Consider the following 23,085-nt stretch of genomic DNA (forward strand, 5'->3'; position numbering starts at 1 on the left):
CCTCAGCTGTAGATCTCTGCAGTTCATCCAGAGTGATCATGGGCCTCTTGGCTGCATCTCTGATCAGTCTTCTCCTTGTATGAGCTGAAAGTTTAGAGGGACGGCCAGGTCTTGGTAGATTTGCAGTGGTCTGATACTCCTTCCATTTCAATATTATCGCTTGCACAGTGCTCCTTGGGATGTTTAAAGCTTGGGAAATCTTTTTGTATCCAAATCCGGCTTTAAACTTCTCCACAACAGTATCTCGGACCTGCCTGGTGTGTTCCTTGTTCTTCATGATGCTCTCTGCGCTTTAAACGGACCTCTGAGACTATCACAGTGCAGGTGCATTTATACGGAGACTTGATTACACACAGGTGGATTCTATTTATCATCATTAGTCATTTAGGTCAACATTGGATCATTCAGAGATCCTCACTGAACTTCTGGAGAAAGTTTGCTGCACTGAAAGTAAAGGGGCTGAATAATTTTGCATGCCCAATTTTTCAGTTTTTTATTTGTTAAAAAAGTTTGAAATATCCAATAAATTTCGTTCCACTTCATGATTGTGTCCCACTTGTTGTTGATTCTTCACAAAAAATTACAGTTTCATATCTTTATGTTTGAAGCCTGAAATGTGGCAAAAGGTCGCAAAGTTCAAGGGGGCCGAATACTTTCGCAAGGCACTGTATATATATAATATTTAATGCCACTGCATTTTTGTTGACATAGCTATTTTACTTCAGGCAAATTATTGTCATAATAACTGTTTTCAATTCTCCTTCTGATGTTGATGCTATTGAGTGCACACGGCTTCTCTGACGGTATGTAATTCAATATGTTAACGTAACATTATTCAGCAGGTTTGATTCGACTTTATGAAGCAAAAATAGTTAATTCATTGTGCTTTTAAGCAAATATATATATATATATATATATATATATATATATATATATATATATATATATATATATATATATATTTGATATTACTTTTGTCCATATGATTGTCATCATTAACTGTGTTTAAAATGTGGAGAATGCACCAGGCATCTTTATAACATATCGTTTAACACATTTTAGTGCAATGTGTTTTGTTGGCATGCACTGTGCCGATAAAACACAATGCACTAAAATGTGTTAAACAATATGTTTTAATGTATAGTAACCCACTGGAATACTGCATGCCAATAATCGCCCTGTTAAGTTAAGGACACCAAATTGTACATTATAACACATTATAACACATAGCTTTGCCCTTTGTAGTGCATATTATGTTATTAGCAAACTGTGTGTAGAATTCAGCCCCCTGCGCTGAATGTGGCAATTCCACTTAAAATCTAAAATATTCAATACAATCGTACAGTCCTGTTCTAGTGGAGAAAACATGTCTCCTGTTATTATTTCCTATCTAGACAGACAGTATGATTGGTTTCGATTCATGCTACAATAAACCGACGTTATTCGCTCAATCTTTTGTTATCGATTTATATTTTCCTCTTACAGTAGGTCCTTGTTGGTGCAGGTATTGCTTTTAACTTTAGAGAAGGCAGTGTCCAACTAGTAGTCATAATACCTTTGGTTATTTATATTAGGAAATGTATAAGTCGTAAGTGAGTTCTACTTTAAAACAGTTTGGTACTACTGTATGAGAATTCTTCAGTGAAATAGTACCTATCATTTTAATTCCATGTTATTATTTGTGTTCTTTTTAAAACAGGATTACCTTCTGCCATATTCCATTCCAAAGTAAATGGCTGTATGTGGGTACAGAGAGAGGAAATACACATGTTGTAAATATCGAGTCCTTCATCCTGTCAGGATACATCATCATGTGGAACAAGGCAATAGAACTGTAAGTACTCTTTGTTTTTTAGTTTTGTATATATATATATATATATATATATATATATATATATATATATATATATATATATATATATAGTGTAAAATGTATTGTGCTGCATCCATTGCTTAATGAGGTCTTTTGAAGTCATTGGGGTCAAGCAGGTCTCTACCACCAAGAAAATTAGCTAGGGATGATGTCATATGTAGAGGAAAAAAATGGGGTGTATAATAAATACACATTGCAAGACAAGCGTTTGCCATGGTGCCATAGTGTCGACAAGTTGTAGCCTTGATTCTAAGTTTCAGTTACTGTATTTAAATCACAGGGCTCTCTTGGGCAAGATTTAGTTCTCTGAGTGCCAGTTTACAAGATTTTGCAGCAGTGCACTTTTTAGTATTCAAAGAAAGTGTCTTGGTAAATGTAAAAGGGCTGTGTTAATCTAGATGTTCTGTACTGAACATGTAATGAATATCTGATGGGTGATTAGTGTGTATTTTACTTGACTTATATTCTTGAAATGTTCTGCCCAGCTCAATGAGTTATATCCTGCTGAAATAAACTTCAGATATGATGAATTACCTGTCACATACAGTACATGTTGCTGTTTACAGTTTAGTATACAGCTGCACACCCCTCATATTGATCATGTTAATTTCAACATACATCTGTAAATACAATATTCAAGCCCCTGCAATTACAGAATAAAAACATGCTTTATAGCTACTATGTAGCATGCAAATGATATTAAGAAAAGAAATGGTATTGCAAACTTGTGGTCTGTGCACAGGTGGTTCCTGGAAAAGTAAACTTGTATTTACCCATTCATACAGTACATAAAATCTACACTATGCCAAAGGAAGTAATATGTCCTAACAGCATTTTCGTTGCTATTTTAATGGGCAGTGTTGTGTGATGCACTGCTGTTATGGATTCTGCAGGTGAAACAAGGTTAAAAACGCTACAATAGCATGAGCCTCTTTTGTACAGTGGTTAAGATGCTTACATGGGGAATTGTGACAGGATAGCTGAGCGTGTCGTGTAAATGATCGTCAGACCAGTCCAGGTTTGTTGGTAAAAACTCCCGGCTTTAATTCCTCACACGGCAAAAAAAACCCCAACAAATAATAATATCGGGATACACAGCAATGTGTAACCCGATTAAACAATAATAATAATAATAATAATAATAATAATAATAATAATAATAATAACGCCAGGGTACACAACAATGTGTAACCCGACCAAACAAAGGGAAAAAAAGGTTGCAGTCCCAAATAAACAAACAACAAAAAAAGTCTGTCTTCCTCTTATACTCCAGGAACGGGAAAACACGGGGGGTAATAAAATCCAGCACTTCCGGGTTCGCGCTCCTTCCTCCAGACTCCGGAGCGTCCTGTTAGTGCTCTACCAACAGATAACACAAAGACAAGGGGTTAGCAAGTTTTATCCGCGCCACACACCCTCCTTTTATTCCCCTGAATATGCTTTGTCTTTCTCTCTCTCTCTCTCTCTCACTCACCGTCTCTCTCGCTGTACCTTGCCAGAAGGAACAGAACCCTGGGCCACGCCCCCTTTTGTATGCTTCATCCTGTCCCCATTGGTCAGCGAGGGCAACCGCCGTCGACCAATGCGCGATTGCCACAGCGCTTCCCATCTGGGTTGATGACGTTGCGCACCATGGACCCGCCCCCCTTTCCAGGTGGCCGACTTCCACCTTTCCTGGGGGTGTCTGCTCCTCCTCCCTAGCGCCCTCACCGGTCGGGAGGGAGATCTAAAACAAGAGTTCATTCTCTCTTTGTCACATATCCCACCGCTCAGAGTGGAGCTGAAGGAACACTCGGCCAAACCTACCATCCCCATTACTCCCCCCTCCCGGGAAAAATAATCCACATTTTGGTGATCTTTCCCCGCACGATGCACCATATGATACATATAAGGCTGCAATGCCGAGTTACCCGAGCATTGCCGAGTTACCCGAGCATTGCTATCCTTCATAGTGCTTAACCATCTGAGTGGGGCGTGGTCCGTGACCAGATCAAATGAATGTCCCAGTAAGTAATATCTGAGGGAGTGAGTAGCCCATTTAATGGCTAAGCAATCCTTCTCCACAACGGAGTAATTGCGCTCCCGAGGAAGCATTTTTTTACTAATGTAAAGAATGGGGTGCTCCACCCCGTCAACCCTCTGAGACAAGACCGCCCCCAAACCAACCTCTGACGCGTCGGTATGGAGGAATCTCTTGCTAAAGTCTGGTGATATTAGCTTAGGAGCCTGGCACAGTTTTTGTTTAATGGTCTCAAACGCTCCCTGACACTCTTCTGACCACTTGACTAAATTTGGCGCACATTTCTTAGTGAGGTTCACCAGGGGATTGACCACGGTGGCATACTCGGGGATAAAGCAGCGGTAATAACCAGCCAATCCCAATAGTGACCTTACCTGGGACTTGGTCTTGGGGACCGCCATCCACCAAAGCCTGGACTTTAGTGGCTACGGGTTTCACCCGTCCATTTCCCATGATAAATCCTAAATACTGAGTTTCCAATTTAGCAAACGCACATTTCCTCAGATTGGCTGTCAGCCGGGCAGCCCTTAGAGACTGAAGGACGGCTGTAAGTCGAATTATATGCTCTCTCCAGGTGGAGCTATATATAACCACATCATCAATATACGCTGCTGCATACTCACGATGGGGATGTAACACCTCGTCCATCAGTCTCTGAAAGGCGGCGGGTGCACCATGTAGCCCAAACGGCATGGTTTTGAAATGGAACAGACCATCCGGAGTTGAAAATGCCGTTTTTTCACATGAATCGCGGGTCAAAGGGATCTGCCAATATCCCTTCGTCAGGTCCAGAGTTGAGATAAACCTGGCCGTCCCCAGTCGGTCGAGGAGTTCGTCGATCCGAGGCATGGGGTAGGCGTCGAACTTGGCGATAGCATTGACCTTTCGAAAATCGACACAGAAGCGATTAGTGCCGTCCTTCTTGGCCACTATAACAATGGGACTGCACCACTCGCTTCTGGAAGGCTCAATGACCCCCAGTTCAAGCATCGCCCTCACCTCGTTCTGGACGCCACTCCGCCGGCTTTCTGGGATCCGGTAGGGTCTCTCCCGAACAGTGACCCCTGGCGGAGTAATAACAGCATATTTGGTAAGGTTAGTCCTGCCGGGCACATGAGAAAACACATCCCCAAATTTCCCAATCAACTTACGCAATTCTACTTGCTGATCCAGAAGTAACTGTTCCCCCATTGAAATCTGGCTGAGGCTAGGGGCCTCTATACAGGGTCCTAAGTCATCCTCCACCTCGCCTGGGGCTATGAATAAGACCTCCCTTGCCTTCCAGGGCTTTAACAAGTTGACGTGGTAAATTTCTGTTTTGTTCCGGCGATCGGGCTGTCTAATTTCATAATTCACCAAACCTATGGCCCGTATCACCTCATATGGCCTCTGCCATTTAGCACACAGTTTCGACTCCAATGACGGAAGAAGCAGCATTACTTTATCTCCGGGCCGGAAGGTTTGAATTCGTGCGTTAGTATTGTAATGCTGCTGTTGCCGATGTTGAGCCGATCTAAGATTGTCTTGAGCTAATCGACCAATTAAATCAAGGCGATCTCGCAGTAGGAGCACGTGCTGCACTACATTTTTAGAGGAGCCCTTGTGTTCTTCCCAACCTTCTCTCAACAGGTCGAGGATGCCCTGCGACTGCCGGCCATATAGCAGCTCAAAGGGCGAAAATCCCGTTGAGCTCTGACGCACCTCTCTCACTGCGAAGAGTAGGTAAGGAAGAAGAGTAGCCCAATGTTTCTGCTCCTGACTCACAAACCATCTCAACATTTGCTTCAATGTTTGGTTAAAACGTTCCACCAGTCCGTCCGTTTGGGGATGATAAACAGACGTCCTGATGGGACGTATTTTTAGAATTTTGTACACCTGCTGTAGCGTTTTTGACAAAAAGTTTGTTCCGTGATCAGTTAATATTTCTTTTGGGATCCCTACTCTAGCCATAATCTGACTCAACTCTTTCGCAATTGCAGTGGCACTAGTGGACCGCAACGGAACTGCTTCCAGGTACCGCGTTGCATAATCCACCATCACTAATATGTGCGTGTACCCGGAATCAGAAGGCAGCACTGGCCCAACTATGTCCATTGCAATGCGTTCGAAGGGAGTAGAGATAATAGGCAGTGGGACCAAAGGGGCGGGGTGCACTCGACTCCGTGCTACTCTCTGACATTCCGGGCAGGTAGCTACATATTTCGCCACCTCGGTGTATAGTCCGGCCCAATAAAATCGAGCTAGTAATCGGTCCCTCGTCTTGTCAACACCAAGATGTCCTGCAAAGGGGACGTCATGCACCAGCCTCATGACCTCGGGTCGACAGGACGGGGGAACCATCAACTGCTTGACAGGCTGCCCTGTGCCCGGGGCTGGGTTTACCCTATATAGTAAGTGCCCCTCTACAACGAAATGAGGATATATCAGCGTCCCAATGCCGTCAACATCCTTACCCTCAATAGACCGGACCTGTTCCCAAGCGTGCACCAGTGTAGGGTCGTTGTTCTGCTCCCACACTAGGTCCGCGCTTGAGGCCCACACGTCCGGGATATTGACGGGGGCTGGAGCAGTCTCTGCCCTCGAGGGTCCAGTAACCTCGCCCGCCCGGTCACACTGTGTCCCCACCCCCTTCGATGGGCGTTTGGGACCATCAGAACCTTCCCCCGCCAGACTCCAGCCGTGTCTTATCGATGCGCCCTCCCACTTTCCCTTCCGTCTCTCCTTATGTGTTTTCCCAGGACGAAAAAGTGGAGAAAACAGTTCTGCATGGAAAGGAAAAATGGTACCAATTGCTTCCATTCCCCGGGGGTCTGCCGTGTCTACACGTGTGGTCGAGGCTGCCGATACTTTTATTAAATCCTTATACTGCGGCCAGTCTCGACCCAGAATAACTGGGTGTGGTAACTTCTCGGCCACCCCTACTACTAGGTGGCGCTTTATCGGACCAACCGATAAGTATACTTTTAGAGTGGGGTATGTCGCCGTATCTCCATGGATACAGGAGATTGCCACCTGGCCTTGTGGCTGCCACGACATAAAGCCAAGGAGAGCTGTTCGAATCAAAGTTTGCTCACACCCTGTGTCCACTAACGTGTGGGTGTTCACATTCCCCAGCACAACATCAACAATACACGGACCCTCCCGACCATTTCCCCATTTCTTACCGTCTCAGACGCCAGGTGACACGCGGCCACGTCGCACTCCATGGCTGCCGGGCAGTATTTAGCAATGTGTCCCGATTGCTGGCACCTGAAACAGATTGGTGGGGCAGAGGTGGGGCAAGCTCTGCCTCCATGATAAGGGGGCCGGATGGCCCGACGGGACTGGTGATCTGACGGGTCTCGATCTGGGAGAGGGGTTTGGTGGCAGTCCTTTGGTAGCGGAGGGAGGAGGGCAGTCCAGCAAGGTGGTCGGGCGGACACGAGGGAGTCCTCAAAATTCTCGGCCAACGCCATGGCCTGTTCCAGGGTAGTGGGGTTGTAGTCGGCGAATCCAAGCTTGTGTCTCAGCCCCGACCACATGGCAAAATTGCAATGGCTTCCCCCATCTGAACCCCAGTTTTCTGGCTGGGGTTTAGCCATTGCCCCATGTGGTTGCACAATCGCTGGGCCACCACCCTGGGCCGGGTGTTCGGTGGCCGCCGGAACTCCCAGAATCTGACCCGGTGGGTCTCCCCCGTGATGTTGAGACGACGGAGGATAGCCTGCTTTACCAGATCGTACTGGGCAGCGTCCTCATCAGTCATGGCCCGGTACGCTGCTTGCGCTTCCCCAATCAAGTAGGGGCCAAGTTGACTTGCCCAGTACTCCCAGGGCCATGCTGCGGTGGTAGCCAGTCACTCGAACGCTACGAGGTAGGCTTCAGGGTCATCCTCCGCCGTCATTTTCTGGGCCCAGGCCTTTGGGGCAACCATCACGGGCCCCGTCGCCGCCGCCGTCATCCCCATCCCGACCCTCTCGATGAGGGCCATGTACCGCTCCTCCCTTCTCCGTTCCTTGGCCTCCCTCCGGCTGTCCAAAGCCTCCAGGATCGCTGAGAAAGTGGTTGGGTCCATTATCCCACAATGACACCACGTGTGACAGGATAGCTGAGCGTGTGGTGTAAATGATCGTCAGACCAGTCCAGGTTTGTTGGTAAAAACTCCCGGCTTTAATTCCTCACACGGCAAAAAAAACCCCAACAAATAATATCGGGATACACAGCAATGTGTAACCCGATTAAACAATAGTAATAATAATAATAATAATAATAATAATAATAACAACGCCGGGATACACAACAATGTGTAACCCGACCAAACAAAGGGAAAAAAAGGTTGCAGTCCCAAATAAACAAACAACAAAAAAAAGTCTGTCTTCCTCTTATACTCCAGGAACGGGAAAACACGGGGGGTAATAAAATCCAGCACTTCCGGGTTCGCGCTCCTTCCTCCAGACTCCGGAGCATCCTGTTAGTGCTCTACCAACAGATAACACAAAGACAAGGGGCTAGCAAGTTTTATCCGCGCCACACACCCTCCTTTTATTCCCCTGAATATGCTTTGTCTTTCTCTCTCTCTCTCTCTCTCACTTGCCGTCTCTCTCGCTGTACCTTGCCAGAAGGAACAGAACCCTGCACCACGCCCCCTTTTGTACGCTTCATCCCGTCCCCATTGGTCAGCGAGGGCAACCGCCGTCGACCAATGCGCGATTGCCACAGCGCTTCCCATCTGGGTTGATGACGTTGCGCACCGTGGACCCGCCCCCCTTTCCAGGTGGCCGACTTCCACCTTTCCTGGGGGTGTCTGCTCCTCCTCCCTAGCGCCCTCACCGGTCGGGAGGGAGATCTAAAACAAGAGTTCATTCTCTCTTTGTCACAGGAATATATGGTTGCCAGTTTCTCTATGCCTCCACACTCTAAATGTAGCCATTTAAATGTTTGTTGAGTATTAGTTTTAATGACAATATCTAAAGTACTAGTTTGACTTTGGGACAGCCTGCTGTACTGTATTACCACCAGTACAAATATACTGTATAAAAGCGAATAATGAGATTTTGTGTTGTTGCTTTGGTGCCATAGAGTGGATAGATAGGATTCTACAGAAATTGTTATTTTTTTTCCCCACTTTTAAATGTGCTTGTATGAATTCTAAGATAGTACAAACTTAGACAGTATTAGAAACAGTACAAAAGTCAGTCAGTGCATTTTTGTTCAGTTACTGTGCGTATTGATTGGCACCTTTGAGACGTCACAATACCCTGGAGCTATCATCTTCCCATATCTTAAAACAGTCGCTAACATACCTAGGTGTCTTTTGTGTTGTTTGCAGATGTGATTCTTGATTTGTTATGTGCAGAACAATCTGTATTATACAGTAGATACTCCGACTAGTCGGGCACCCTCAGTCTCGTCCCTTTCTAACTCCGTTGTTTTTTCCCATTTTACTTTTAATGACAAGGAGATAAAAAGAGAGGCTGACAAAAATGTTTATTATTGAACAAAATTGCCCATTTAGGAAGTATGGCATGGTGCAGTAAACCTGACAATACAACCCAATTTATTGTTTATTAACCAAACCCATTAGCATTTCTACTCAATAATAATGCTCTGTCTATGCTGAATCAGTTGCCTTTACATGTTCTGGAAATTCAGGTCCACTTGTTCCACTTCCATTTGTGCTTGAAATCCTTATTGTTGAATTTACTCTGGAATGTGACACAGAATAGAATGCCCTATCCTTTAGCATGCATCTAATTTAAGAATATTTCTGTTTCATAAGAGATGACCCTGACAGCATGTTTGAGTGGAGGGGAGACATCACAACCATCATCTGTGTGCAGCAGAAGAGAATTACAGTCCAATGTGATAAAAAGAAAAACAAAGAGCAGACAAAGGATCCTAAGGCCCATTGTGGCAGTGTCACTCAGAGCACTGCTGTAATTTAGTAGGGGAGCTGCACTGCACATCTTTAAAGGGACAGTACATAGCTTTGGGTTTCAGCTCTGCACTTTTCCTTTTATATCTGTCTTTTTCTATCAAGAGGAAATGTCTGTCATTGACAAACAGAGATGGGCAAAGTGAAGCCTTAATGCTGATGCTTGATTTGATCAAGTCTTTTGAAGAGACATCACAAAAGGCAAGATCAGCACACACTTAGTATGGTATAGATCTTAAGGAATAACTTGCTGGAAACATGCTTAATCTGGTTTGCTGTTAGCTTTTCAAATAGCTAGTAGTCAGTTGTTTAATCCGCTAGACGCTGTTCCTTTCCAATAGCCAACCAATAAATAGTTGAAACTGAAGGAACAAAAACAAACCACACATATTTTAATGTTTTTACTGTAATTTAATTTAGGTTCTGGAGATAATTCTTATAATATTTAATTCAATTTTCTTAGCAAAATTAAAAACACATTAAATTAAATTACTAAGGGGCCCTGTTTTAAAGCAAGGGTATCTTTTCTGAGATGAATAACAGTATAAATCTTGCAATATTTAATTGCAGAAAGAGGTGTTGCTCTGAGTAGGCTCACGCTAGTTTTATAGTTTTACAATATGTTTTATTCCTCTCTGAAATGCTTTTTCTTTCTTTTCCTTCTTTTATCCACTCATACCACTCATACCCGCTATATAATTTTGAAGTTTAAGTGGCTCTCACTCTTCTCTCTAAGTAAAGCTGATCCATCAGAGTGCATTAACCTGTCCCTCTGCAATTCGCTGCCACTTGTGCAGGCCACAGGGATGCCTTTAACTTTAGGTTTTAAGAAACACCAGGATGTGATGCCTGAAACACATATGGGAGTCTATACAACAGAAAATATATATTAGTTCAAACAACTGCTCTATTTAAGACCTGTAGTTTCTCTTTAAGATGGATCACTGCAGTTTGCAAGGGCATTTTGGTTTGCGTTAATTAAGCAAAGCGATGGTTCTGACAGGGAACTCGCTTTAAATTTGATAAACCATGTAAATATCAAGCATATTTTTGGTGCTTCCAATATCAGACTAAAACGTCCATCGATCCACTGAATCCCAGCTGTGCGCCAGAGTTAGCCTCCTCCTCCCAAGCCTCCACCTGCTTTTTTTGGGTTCCTCAAACAGGGGCGGGCAGCTATCCTGCCCCACTGCCCATGGCCTCTCCACTTATCTGTAAGCTAATTTATGGACAGGGGTACTTTGAAAGGCAAGGCCAAAGAATGTAGTGTAAAATATGTATATTGTAGTTGTGTTGTCTAGTCTGTTTCAATAAATAATCTATTGCATGAGTTTCCTGACTGAATGACAGGGATGGTGGATGTGCAGATATTGACGTAGATATACAAAACAGAGCATGAATATAGAAATATAGAAAACTCTTAATAAATAGTAAGATAATAGTAAATCAAATTAACATCAGATTACAGATTGCTGTGTTTTTTAATTCAGGTGCCAAGCAAGTTGTTTAGGATGTGTTACATATGGTGGCAGACAAGCCAAACTGTACTTGAATTTGCAGCAAATGTGGAAACAAACTGTATTTGAGAGTTTCTTAAAAATGTTACCTCATTATTTTTGATTGAGTGTTTTTTTGTTGTTGTTTGTTTTAATGTAAAGAGATTGATATTTCTGTGCACCTAAAAGCATCTTGACCTACACCAAGATTGTGAATGTTAGCAGAAACAAAAATCATTATTATAAACTAAATAAGACAATTTTTAATTAACATGAGAGTTCTCCGAAAAGAAAGCAAAAGCACTAATGGTGTTATGCAATGCCTTCATAACATGCAGATAGAGACATGTATAATATACTCTAGACTTGTATAGACACAAATGTATTATGCCATCATCTGATAACAAATAAGCGTATACAAATGTTTTATTTTCAAATAGGAATTATACAATTTAAGATAATTACCACACATAAATATGTTTTTTGTTTTTTTTTATGTGACTGGGCATACAATATGTGTTTGTACAACAGTTGTAGTCCATGTTTGTTTTCTTTCTGGCAAATATATAACCATACTGGCAAAAGTAGCAAAGGAGCATGTTGCCAAGCAGAACCATGGTTTTGAATTGCTATAAGCCCTATTGCTTGGTTGTCAATTGCTATGCTATGCTAATATTTCGGGTGTCAATAATAAAAAGAAAACAGAATTCAGTTATTCAGACATCATGTTGATTGGTCCTTTTTAAGTACATATTTTCCTCACTTTTTTTTTTTTTTTTACAGTGAGTATAGTACCCCTATTTTACAGACACTCCAGTACCATAATGTTGAGGTTGTCACCTCTATTAAAGTTCCCTTGTTTGTTATTTAACACAATGGCTCAATTGTTCACAACCACCTCCTACCCGCTTTACACTATATCGCACATGTCTTTGAAGCTTTAGATACTAATAATTATTTGCTGCAGTGGGTAGATATGAAACATCCTTTCAAATTTTATCAGGAATGTATCAGTATGGCACAGAAGCACCATAGAAGCAGCTACCACCTGTGGTATTGTAAATAGTTTGCATGCTGCAAAGAAAAATCAAGCCGTGATGAATGCCACATGGTTTTGTTTTTCACTGTGATTTAGTCCTTACACCACTGTTCTTAGTGGAGCATAAGAAAAGGTGACTTTGCTGTAAGTTTAGAACCAGAAAAGGTGCTTTTTTGCATACATCTTTTTTTTTTTTTTTTGCATTTGCAATAAACAGAACATCTTTACACTTTACAATTATCGTATTCGTGCGCATTCAAGATAAGCTTTTCTCTCTCTCTCTCTTATCACCTACCAAGCATCCACATATGCACAGGCACACACACACACACACACACACACACACACACACACAGAATCTAGTTTGTTCAGCTGGAAATCATGGGTGAAAGCACTGACCTTTTTCAATTCTATTATTGTCAGCACACATATAGCAGGTGTCAGAATGAAAAGACCAGGTCGTCTGTTGCATAGGACACTTCACTTAATTCCACTTAATTAAGCTTGACACTTAAGAATGGTATATTTCTATCCTTAACCAAGACAGCCTTTAAAGTATGCCTAAAGCACTTATAATAAACCAGTATATGAATCATCTATGTACACAGCAGGTGTTGAAAGATACATGTTTGTATTCAACATTACAGTGTGAAGAACCTTTTTATTGGGTCACATTTTTAAATCCAGAGACAAAATGACGGTCACAATTCATGTTGCTAAAAGGAAAAGCTTTATTTAAAGAAAAGGTGTCTATATGTAGTTTTTTTTTTACATTGTTAATAAAAAACATTTTTTAATCAGAAGGTTGTGCCCAGAGATAGAGGAGTCCTCTTGTGTGTGACATAGATATCCAGATCATGCTCCCTCCTGAAACAAGGCTGCTGTTTTTCTGTTCCCACAGCAGCTATTTATTTAAATCAGAGCATTGTTCCAGGAGGAACCTGGATCTAGATATCTATGAGACTCATAAGACATCCTCTTTCTCCTGGCGAACACTCCCAATTGAATCAAAAAATGTGGTCATAATTATAGAAGTTCTTTGGCACTTTGTATAGTCAGTATGAAAACACATAAAAAAGTTTTTAAGCCTACTTAACCAAAATGAGGGGCCATCAGTCTCTTCTGTGAAGCCAATTCTATTGTCATTAACTAAGAGCAAGGTTGTGACAAGGCACCAGGAACAAGAAATCAGCTCTCCTGGAATACAAGAATTGTGACCTTTACTGTGACCTGGGGAGGTGTTTTGCTGGAACATTCTATTTGACATCTACACAATTTACAGAATAAAAAAAAAAAAAAAAAAAACTGTGAAAATACATGTTTCTGGATTCAAATATAAGATTCTCTCAATAGCAACATTTACAAAGAAAATAGAGGTAGCCATCTATGATTGTAGCACAATTGTTTGTGAAAATAATCCACTTGACCCGGTCCTTTTTTTATTATGACATGGGTTTAGAACAAACTTCAAGGTGCCATGCCAGTGAGTATCATTTTATGGTAATTAAGGAGAGGCTATGCTAATATTTATGATAACATGCATCAGAAGAACATATCATTAATTAAACACACATTATTATTATTATTATTATTATTATTATTATTATTATTATTATTATTATTATTATTATTATTATTTATTTCTTAGTAGACACCCTTATCCATGGCGTCTTACAATTGTTATAAGATATCACATTATTTTTACACATTATTTTTCATACAATTACCCATTTATACAGTTGGGTTTTTACTGGAGCAATCTAGGTAAAGTACCTTGCTCAAGGGTACAGCAGCAGTGTCCCCCACCTGGGATTGAACCCATGACCCTCCAGTCAAGAGTCCAGAGCCCTAACCACTATGTTTACAACAACTTTGTAAGATTTTAGAATGATATTACAGAAACATTCCAATTTTACTAACCTGATTGTGGTCATGAGATCATCAGTATCAATAGCTTCACTGTAAAATGAATTTCAAATTAAAACAAAATATGTCTGGTAAAAGATAGATGATTCTTAATTCCAAATCAATTCAGTTTTGAAAGAGGTTATAACTACTATAATAATAGGTTATTATAATAACTACTTTTTTGTATTAAAATACTTTTCAACAGTGGGATTTGATGCTGTGATCTCAAGGACCATAAACAAAGGCTGTGTTGATTACGCTACACAGAGTGGTTAGGAAGCTGGTGATATTATAGTGGTTTATAAATTATATATATATATATATATATATATATATATATATATATATATAGTTATTTATATTTAATACAAATGTACAATATGAACATATGAACTTGTTTTTACATTATTCAGAGAAGTCTCTTGTAAAATTCTTGAGAATGTACTTTTGACAATTGTGGGGAAGCACAAATATCTTGTCCCCAGTTTCATTGGCCCTTGAGTTATTTGTTTTTATGTAGTGCAATAAGATTTGCCCACAGGATTACAGAACATAATGAAGTGCAGTTCTGTCTCAGTAAGATGATGATTCTTGAATGTGTCTCTTGAATTTGATTCATTTTGACTCATGGAAAGATGTTCATGGTACCAAACTAGTGCTGTCCTACCCTCTCCAGGTGTTCCACACTTGGAACGTGCATTTCCAAAGTCTAAATACTATAGTACCATGACGGTATGATGACATCAACATTCTAGAAAAAGTATGTTCTGTTCTGGGTGCCAGAATTCGTTGTAAACATAGCCACTGTTACCTTTTTATTCCAAGCTGGAACACAATTATAGCGTTTTTTATTTGTTATATTTGTTTTTCTTATTGATTAATAGTATACCAATCTGAAATATGTTTAATATTTGCATTTGCCTTTAATAGAGAAACATCTAAATTGCAGGTCTGTGGTTAAAAAATGTTATTGGAAGTCCCTGATACTTTATGGTAATTTGTCCTAGATATTTTAAGTGGTAATAAACAACATACAGTACAGAGATTGACCTGTTCTCCCTTTTTTGAAGAGACATTTCTGGAAGCACTGTTTTCTTAGGCCCTAGCATATTGAAATGTCAACTGTTAGATATTGTAAGTTCTTTTAAAGCTCATTTACTCCCCTCCAGCTCATAGCTTCAACATTTTATTGGACCTGATACATGTGTTAATGGTTGCTAATTTATGTAATTTATAGGATCATGCTTTTCTTGTCTTAACAACATGTTTTGTGGCAAAAACTCAAAACAAAAGAAATAAAAATAAACATGACTAATAAACAGTCATGAATAACTGCTGGGGACAAAATACAGCTTGATATTTGTCAGATGACTAAAGTTAAAATGAATGCCGGGGCTGATTGTAATAAAGCACAGTCTGTCGTATTGATATTATGCCAGTATGAAACACATACTGTTTTGTTTTCAGTGCTTAAAATGTGCTCTCTCATCTAAAGTTATTATTGTTGCAGACGTATTCCATCAAGACAGAGAACCTTGTAAAATCCAGAAGAACTTGATAACTTAGCAGATGTCATTCTCGAGCTAATGTCAGTTTAAAATGTTGGCTTATTTAAGTGTCAGCACATTTTTGATGTGGGATGTCTGATGTACCTGGGCATACCTTCTTAACACACAGGCAACTCCCAACAGGGTTTTGATTGATGCTGTAATGCATACAGCTTTGCTTTTAAATCACAAGACTGCTTTGATTGTACCTCAAATTATTGATCCTCTTTTAGATTCTGTAAATAGAGCTGTGTGTTTACTAGCACAACACTCCCAGCCCTTTAATTGATGTGCGCAAGAGAATCAATTTTAGTCTCTCTGGCTCACATTCTGTTAACAGGCTTAAAGAGCTTGGCTTCCACAGTAGCAGATATATCTTTTTTTTTTCTTGGAAAGGCTTAGTGTCTATTCGATTTCTGGCAAGTGCTCTCATCATTTCCATTGATCATGTTAATGTTTTGTTTTTTTTTCCATACAAAAAATCATGCAAGTTTCAATTAGAAAATGTTTGTTATAAAATGGCACTAGCTGTTTTGGCCCTAAGTATTAACATTTGCTACACAGCTATTTGGCTGATATTTTATTTATTTCTTTTTTAAAATATTTTCTTTTTTATTTGGAGAAGTCGTCTTATTCCGGCCATTGTTCTGCACTTTTATTCTTATGGAAATGTTATTTTTCTCAGTGTTAATGTCAGCACTGTGTATTTATTGATTTGGTAAAAAAGTATATAATAATAATAATAATAATAATAATAATAATAATAATAATAATAATAATAATAATAATAATAATAAACATTAAAATAGTGTAATGTGTATTGTCTCCCCCTCAGTGACTTTGCATAATTAAGTGGAAATTGTTAAAAAGCATTTTTTTTTATCAATGGTTGTTAAAATAACTGATAGAACTATTACATGCTTTCCTGTTCTTAAGTTTTTCATCAATACATTATTTATGGAATACAAAACATGATAGGTCGAGAAATGTGAAAAGCTGTGTATATAATTTTTTAATAGCTAAAATAGCTTTGTCGAGGTTACCACAATCAGGGAATTGTGTTGCTAGCTAAACATACAGTACTTTCATGCTCCATCAAAGAAATGATGACCTTGTGGATTTAGTTACCATGGATTCCATGGCCTGCTTGATTGGATATACAGTATTTATTTTTTATTGAAAGAAAGCTTTGTGTCTCTCAATGTTACAGCATTACAATTTGTAATATTTACTATACATGCTGTTCCAACAAAAATGGCCCTTTTCAACAACTTCTAAAAGCTGAATTTCTAAAGCGAGGTTTAAGATATGACCCAGCCGCATCTGTGTGTTATCAAGCCATTGACAAACCATGGTCAGGGCATCCATAACTATGAAGCACTCGGTAGACATTGAAAAAAAAAACTTCTAAGGTGCCAGACGATGAGAAACTCTACCAAGTTGTAGACATGGTACTTAAATACATGTTTTACATAATCTGTCTCATTCTCTTCTGGTCTGCACATAATTTGTATGTATCATATAAATAACTATATATCTTGATAGCAAATAACAGTTGACATGCATATGAATAATGCACACAAGGCTGTAATTCCATTGAGGAATTCTGGTTAAATAATAAACTATACTTATTCTGGTGCTTTATAGAGATAATTATAAGAGTATCAAGTAGCCTATTGATTCTACTAACCCTAGATATTCTTAAGACCTGGGTCTTTTGTTTCCAGTGAGCACTGGGGAATACTGGTACAGTACTTCAACCATACTACAGAACTTCAACCATTCTAACATTTAGGCATAGTTGATGTATAAACAAAGGATATTTGCACTTTTATTTCTTGAAGCAGCGTCTAGACACCATGTCTGCATTCTTTCTATGTGTATGTGAATATACCTCTTTTGTTAGGACTTAGTTGAAACCTGAATTTGATCTTTAATGCAGACCTTTTTTAGAGTTTGAAAAGCACAGGATATGGACTATTAATAGATCTAAAAAACACTCCCACTTTCTCCAATCTGATTCTCCCGTCTGTCCAAATGTTAGCACTTTCTTTGTGGAATCTTTTTTTTCTGCATTTATCAATAGAAACCCAGGATCCCCTTCCTTCACTTCAAAGTAAAAAAAACAAAATCAATCAATAATAAATAAATAATATTTTTTGAGATCCATTTGAGCTTTTCACTGAGGAGCTTACAGTAGTGTTGAGTCTGTAGAAAAGGAACGGGCAGCTGCTTGGCACATCATGCTACTCTCAAAGGAGTGAAGAAATTTGCAGGTGAAGAATGCTTGCAGGAATCAATGCAAAAGTAACATACTGCAACCCTTAGGATAAAAATACAACACAGATACTTCCAAATGTCTGACTGCCTATCAATCAACATATATTTATTAGTATCCCTTATTAATTATTCATCCAACTTGCAAAGGCATGTTTCTTAAAGTTTTTTAAAGCTGTTGTAAATAAAGTTTCTATTGCTGAAATTGGCAATGATGACAATACAGTATAACAGTTTTGAAAATAATCCCTGACCAAGATTTAAAAATAATACATATCAACAGTCTTCTGGGTACTGTGTGTCAATGCCACTCCCATTGCCCTACAATTGGTAAATTTGTATTAGAATCAGAAGTTAAACTGCACAATGAAAATGGCTATTGAAGTGTAGGATAAAGCTGATTTTAAAATCCTAGGGACTGCACATTTAGGTGACCGTAAACCTTAAAAAAAACACTGCAATTTAAGTCAAATGAAAGCTGGCAGTCGACCACAGCATCATTATGCTGGTAGGATCCACCTCTGGTATCACAGTGACGTTTCAGGAAGAATCTGCTCTGTGCTTGAAGGGGTTCTTAACTGGAACTTCCCTGGTGTAAGCACTAAATGAAATAATGACAAACAATAATGAGGGCTTGTGTAATATTCCCCAAGGTAATTTGGTTAAAATTTCTACTGCAGTGCCTGGGCGGTTTTTAAATCTGGCATTGTACTTCATCATTTCTTAATTACACTTCGGGTCTTACGTTACTGTCTATCATATTTAGTATCCTCAAGAGAAACTTTTGAAAGTCCTACTGGTACGGGAATAATAAAAATGTGAAACCATATTTACTGCCATGCTATTAAAGCCCCGCATGCATGTCTTTAAAGGGGAATCACCAATAGACTTGTTCTCTTGCTAGGTGCAGTAATATGTTTTTATGTGACCTACATTGTACCAGTAACTCTTGGACAGATTTGAGCTTCAGTTATCAAGATGTTGTTAACAAGACCCTAACAATTCATTCTATTGAAATACCATTCGATCTATTTATATATTGTTTCCTTTGTAAGAATTAAGAATGTGCTAAATTGATTTTTAATAATACGGCACATAAATGATGTGTTAAAATGAACTGCAGCAATATATTATTATTTATTTTTTTAGCAGATGCCCTTATCCAGGGCAACTTACAATTGTTACAAGATATCACATTATGTTTACATACAATTACATTATTTTTTACACATTATTTTTACATACAATTATCCATTTATACAGCTGGGTTTTTACTGGAGCAATCTAGGTAAAGTACCTTGCTTAAGAGTACAGCAGCAGTGTCCCCCACCTGGGATTGAACCCACAACCCTCTGGTCCAGAGCCCTAACCACTACTCCACACTGCTGCCCCTTATATAGTTTTTGATCTAAAGGAGGGGTTATTTAAATAAATGTAATCCTGGCATCCATGTTAAGTTATCAAATCTATTAGGAGTTTCATATATTTCACACTTTACATTTAGTGTCTCTAAATGACTGTGTATTTATACAGTAGTTACACAGTAATTACATGTGTACTTACACACAATCAGTAATTACAATGTTATACGGTATAGTTACAATGCACTTAACGTGTAAATCTCTCTACATGATATCTGTAAGTACACAATTGTATCAGAAAAGGGTTAGGGTCTATGGTTAAGTGTAGAGTTAGGGTTAGGGTTAGGATTGGGGTTATATCATCAAAGATTGACAAATTAAGTACATTGTAACTATGCATAATAACATTGTAATTATGTGTCAGTACACATGTATTTACTAAATACTATGTAAATACACAGTAATTAGAGACACTTAATGTAACATGTTATATACTTATCTGAACTACTACTGTAGAGTATTATTGAGGAGAGAACCTTTGCTTCAAATGGGTTTCCGCAACTTTAAACATAAGGAATGGTTACCAGTGTATATTGAATTTATATTGTCTTTGAAATAGTGCCAGAGAGCTTTTAATGTATTACTTAAATAAAACAAACCTGTTTAGTTTTACTTAGACTGAAGTTATTAATTTTTAATGTTAACAAAGATGGGACCTTTCACAAATGTGTTCCTAGTTAATGTATTTCACAGGCAGGTCATCCAAGCCAATATATTTCACAGGTAGTTCCCTTTTCCGCCTCTTGATTAATTGGACATGATGTGAAAGAGATGGATGTGATCTTTGCCTGGCACAGCAAGAGGGTTCATTAAAACCTTGAAAGTCCTCTACAGTCCAAGTACAAACACCACACCTACTTCAAAATTAAAATATGAAGTTTATATCTAAATTGTAAGTTACTGTATTAAATACAGAAGCAAAGTACTAGTTACTAATGTATTTTTTCTTAATAGAGCAACAAAGACCCACCCTGGCCCTGTGGTGCACTTAAGTGACAGTCCCAGGGACGAGGGAAAGGTAAGTACAGCAAGTCTAAATGCAGTATAGTGATTCACATAGAACTGTGGATATTCAAAAGAGATACAGTAGGAAATGTTTAATTTGATATCAAACAACATCAAACACTGTTATAAAAGTATCTAATAAAATATGCATCAGGCTGCAAATTGGAGTCTTGGTCAATAAAGAACTCAAACTATTTCACATAGAAAGGTATATATTAAATTGAGCTGAAGAGTGGTGCGTCTAAATGCAGACACTGATTATTAGAATTTGTAAACCAGCATAATCACACTCAACTTACTGTAACAGAGTCTCTGTAGTGCATTTATGTCTTAAAAATCAAATGCCAGACAGGGTTTGTGATTTAATGGATAATGGTATTTAGATCCACTGACGTAGAGATCAATTGATTAGACCCCAGATTCAATCATACTTAACTGGAAATTGATGAGCGCAAAAATACCCACAGGCAACATTATGTAAATGAGGACATTATAAAATCAAAAGTCACTCAGATCAGGAAATGTCAATATATCTCACAGTAAAGCCTTTATGAATAGACCCCTCTTTGTGTAGAGGGTTTAAAAGCTGTCGAGTCCCTCTTCATACCCAGTGTTTAGCATAGCACTACTTTTACCATTTCAACAGCCACGATCACTTTCTACAACAAATATTATTTCTACAGACAATGTTCTTTCTTGTATGATCTCTTTGCTTGATTTCCTGCTTGCTCTACACAGTCCAACTTCCCTCTAAAACATCAGAACATGACAGCCTACCCTGAAGCACAGCACAGTCCCCTGCTGAATTTGATAGTGCACAGCTGCTCCCTTGGAGATTTACTGGTTCCAATTTCTGCTTTCAGCTCTTGGACTTCTGCTTTTAGCTCAGGGTGTCTTGGGAGCCATGCACTGTACTGTAGGAGACGTCACTCATACAGCTATTGCGAAAATCATAAGGCGGAGGCTCAATACTGCAGATTATTGTCATGAAAAGGACTTGTCGTTGAGTTCTTGTTTAATTAATAATAATAATAATAATAATAATAATAATAATAATAATAATAATAATAATAATAATAAATAATAATAATAATATATCGTATTTGTGGTTATACCCTACTGTAGAAAACATTGAGTTTACTGTTTTCAGAACTGGATCTGACAACAGGTATTACCACAGAAAACCTCCTGTAGTGTTTAAACTGTGTTGCAGTAAGCTTTGTGGAAAAAGGTGTTAATTTTAAACACTTTTGACAATAACTGCAGCTGTGTGTGTGTGTGTGTTTGGGTTTCATAGATAAGTCATTCCATGTTAAACACAACAAAAAAACAAAGAAATTGAATGCATGACATACTGAAAGCAATCAAGTTCCAAATCCCATCGTAATCCCATTTTCCAGACTGCACTGTTGGTTTGTTCTGGGGGAACTACTCCTTAGTGGGATTGCATTGTTTTGGTTTGTGTCCAAATAATAAGCTTATTTATGAGGCAGAGATTGACAGGTTTAATGTTTTTTTCTTAAACCAAGCATATGCAATATTTGTTGTGTTAATACTTCAGGGAGGGCAGAATGAATCTGGACAGTGTGAGATTTTAATTGGGTTCCTTGTCATGAGCTGACAAGATTTGGTTTGACTCATTTGGAACTGCTAATACTGCACAACCCATTTTCACTTTACATACAAGAATTCAAATACAGATACCCATACCAATAACACCTGAATTAATATAAATTTGCAGTTATTATTTCAGTGTTACTGATAAATCTACTTCCTACATACTCTTTGTAATTCAGATATCGTCCGCTCTGCCACTTTGGGATATGGAAATAATCATCTCAAGATGTGCTAATTGTTTTAAAGAAAACCTCACATAGCCTGTTTTACTCTCCATACAGATGCTGATAGGCTTTGAAAGTGGAACAGTAGTGTTATGGGACCTCCGAGCAAAAAAACCAGACTTCAGATTTTACTATGATGAGGTAAGTACAACAAATTGTCAAGTGGTGGGTTACTAAAGAGTACTCTATAACCCTCTCATTTATATATTTTTATTATTATTATTATTATTATTATTATTATTATTATTATTATTATTATTTCTAAATAGCCAAAATCCATCATATAAACAGGTAGCTGTATCAGTACTTAGGCCGGCAATAATCACATATAGAGAAGAGATAGAGATAAGTGTTTTTGCACAGATTCAGTGTGAAAGAGTTAGTTAAATACACCGTAACATAAGCGTAACATTAGTTAATAGTAACACAGATAAAGTAAGGAAGTTCTGTTTCTCTGGTCTTAGCACTCTTCCATCAATGCATAGCTTGTACCGACCTACTATGTTGTATGTGGGACGACTTACACAAGAACACTACAAGTCTGTGCAAAAGTCAAGTCAGGCGGGGGACCCTGTCACACAGCACAGATACACACTTTTAATGCTGAGTAATGTACACAGACAAACATGAATGTTGCTGCTTGCTGGTTGGCTGACTGAATATATTGTAGACTCAGTCGATTCTGTACTCACAAGCATGACAAGGATTTGCTCTTGGCATAGAACAGTAGTCATTTCTTGAACC

At 38.9% G+C, this 23,085-nt stretch overlaps 1 protein-coding gene across 7 annotated transcripts in view; it reads left to right on the top strand.

The window, feature by feature from the left end:
* The window catches only part of LOC117407272 (syntaxin-binding protein 5-like), a 157,990-nt gene that overhangs the window by 90,979 nt on the left and 43,926 nt on the right, over positions 1 to 23,085 (top strand). For all 7 annotated transcript variants that reach the window (XM_034012075.3, XM_034012078.3, XM_034012081.3 and 4 more), the window contains exons 5-7: positions 1,700 to 1,834; positions 20,450 to 20,513; positions 22,399 to 22,482. In XM_034012075.3, the coding sequence (XP_033867966.1) occupies positions 1,700 to 1,834; positions 20,450 to 20,513; positions 22,399 to 22,482 (283 nt within the window). The remainder of the gene's footprint in view (positions 1 to 1,699; positions 1,835 to 20,449; positions 20,514 to 22,398; positions 22,483 to 23,085) is intronic.

This window comes from Acipenser ruthenus, chromosome 8 (genome assembly GCF_902713425.1).
Source record: "Acipenser ruthenus chromosome 8, fAciRut3.2 maternal haplotype, whole genome shotgun sequence".
In the NCBI taxonomy this organism is placed as follows: Eukaryota; Metazoa; Chordata; class Actinopteri; order Acipenseriformes; family Acipenseridae; genus Acipenser; species Acipenser ruthenus.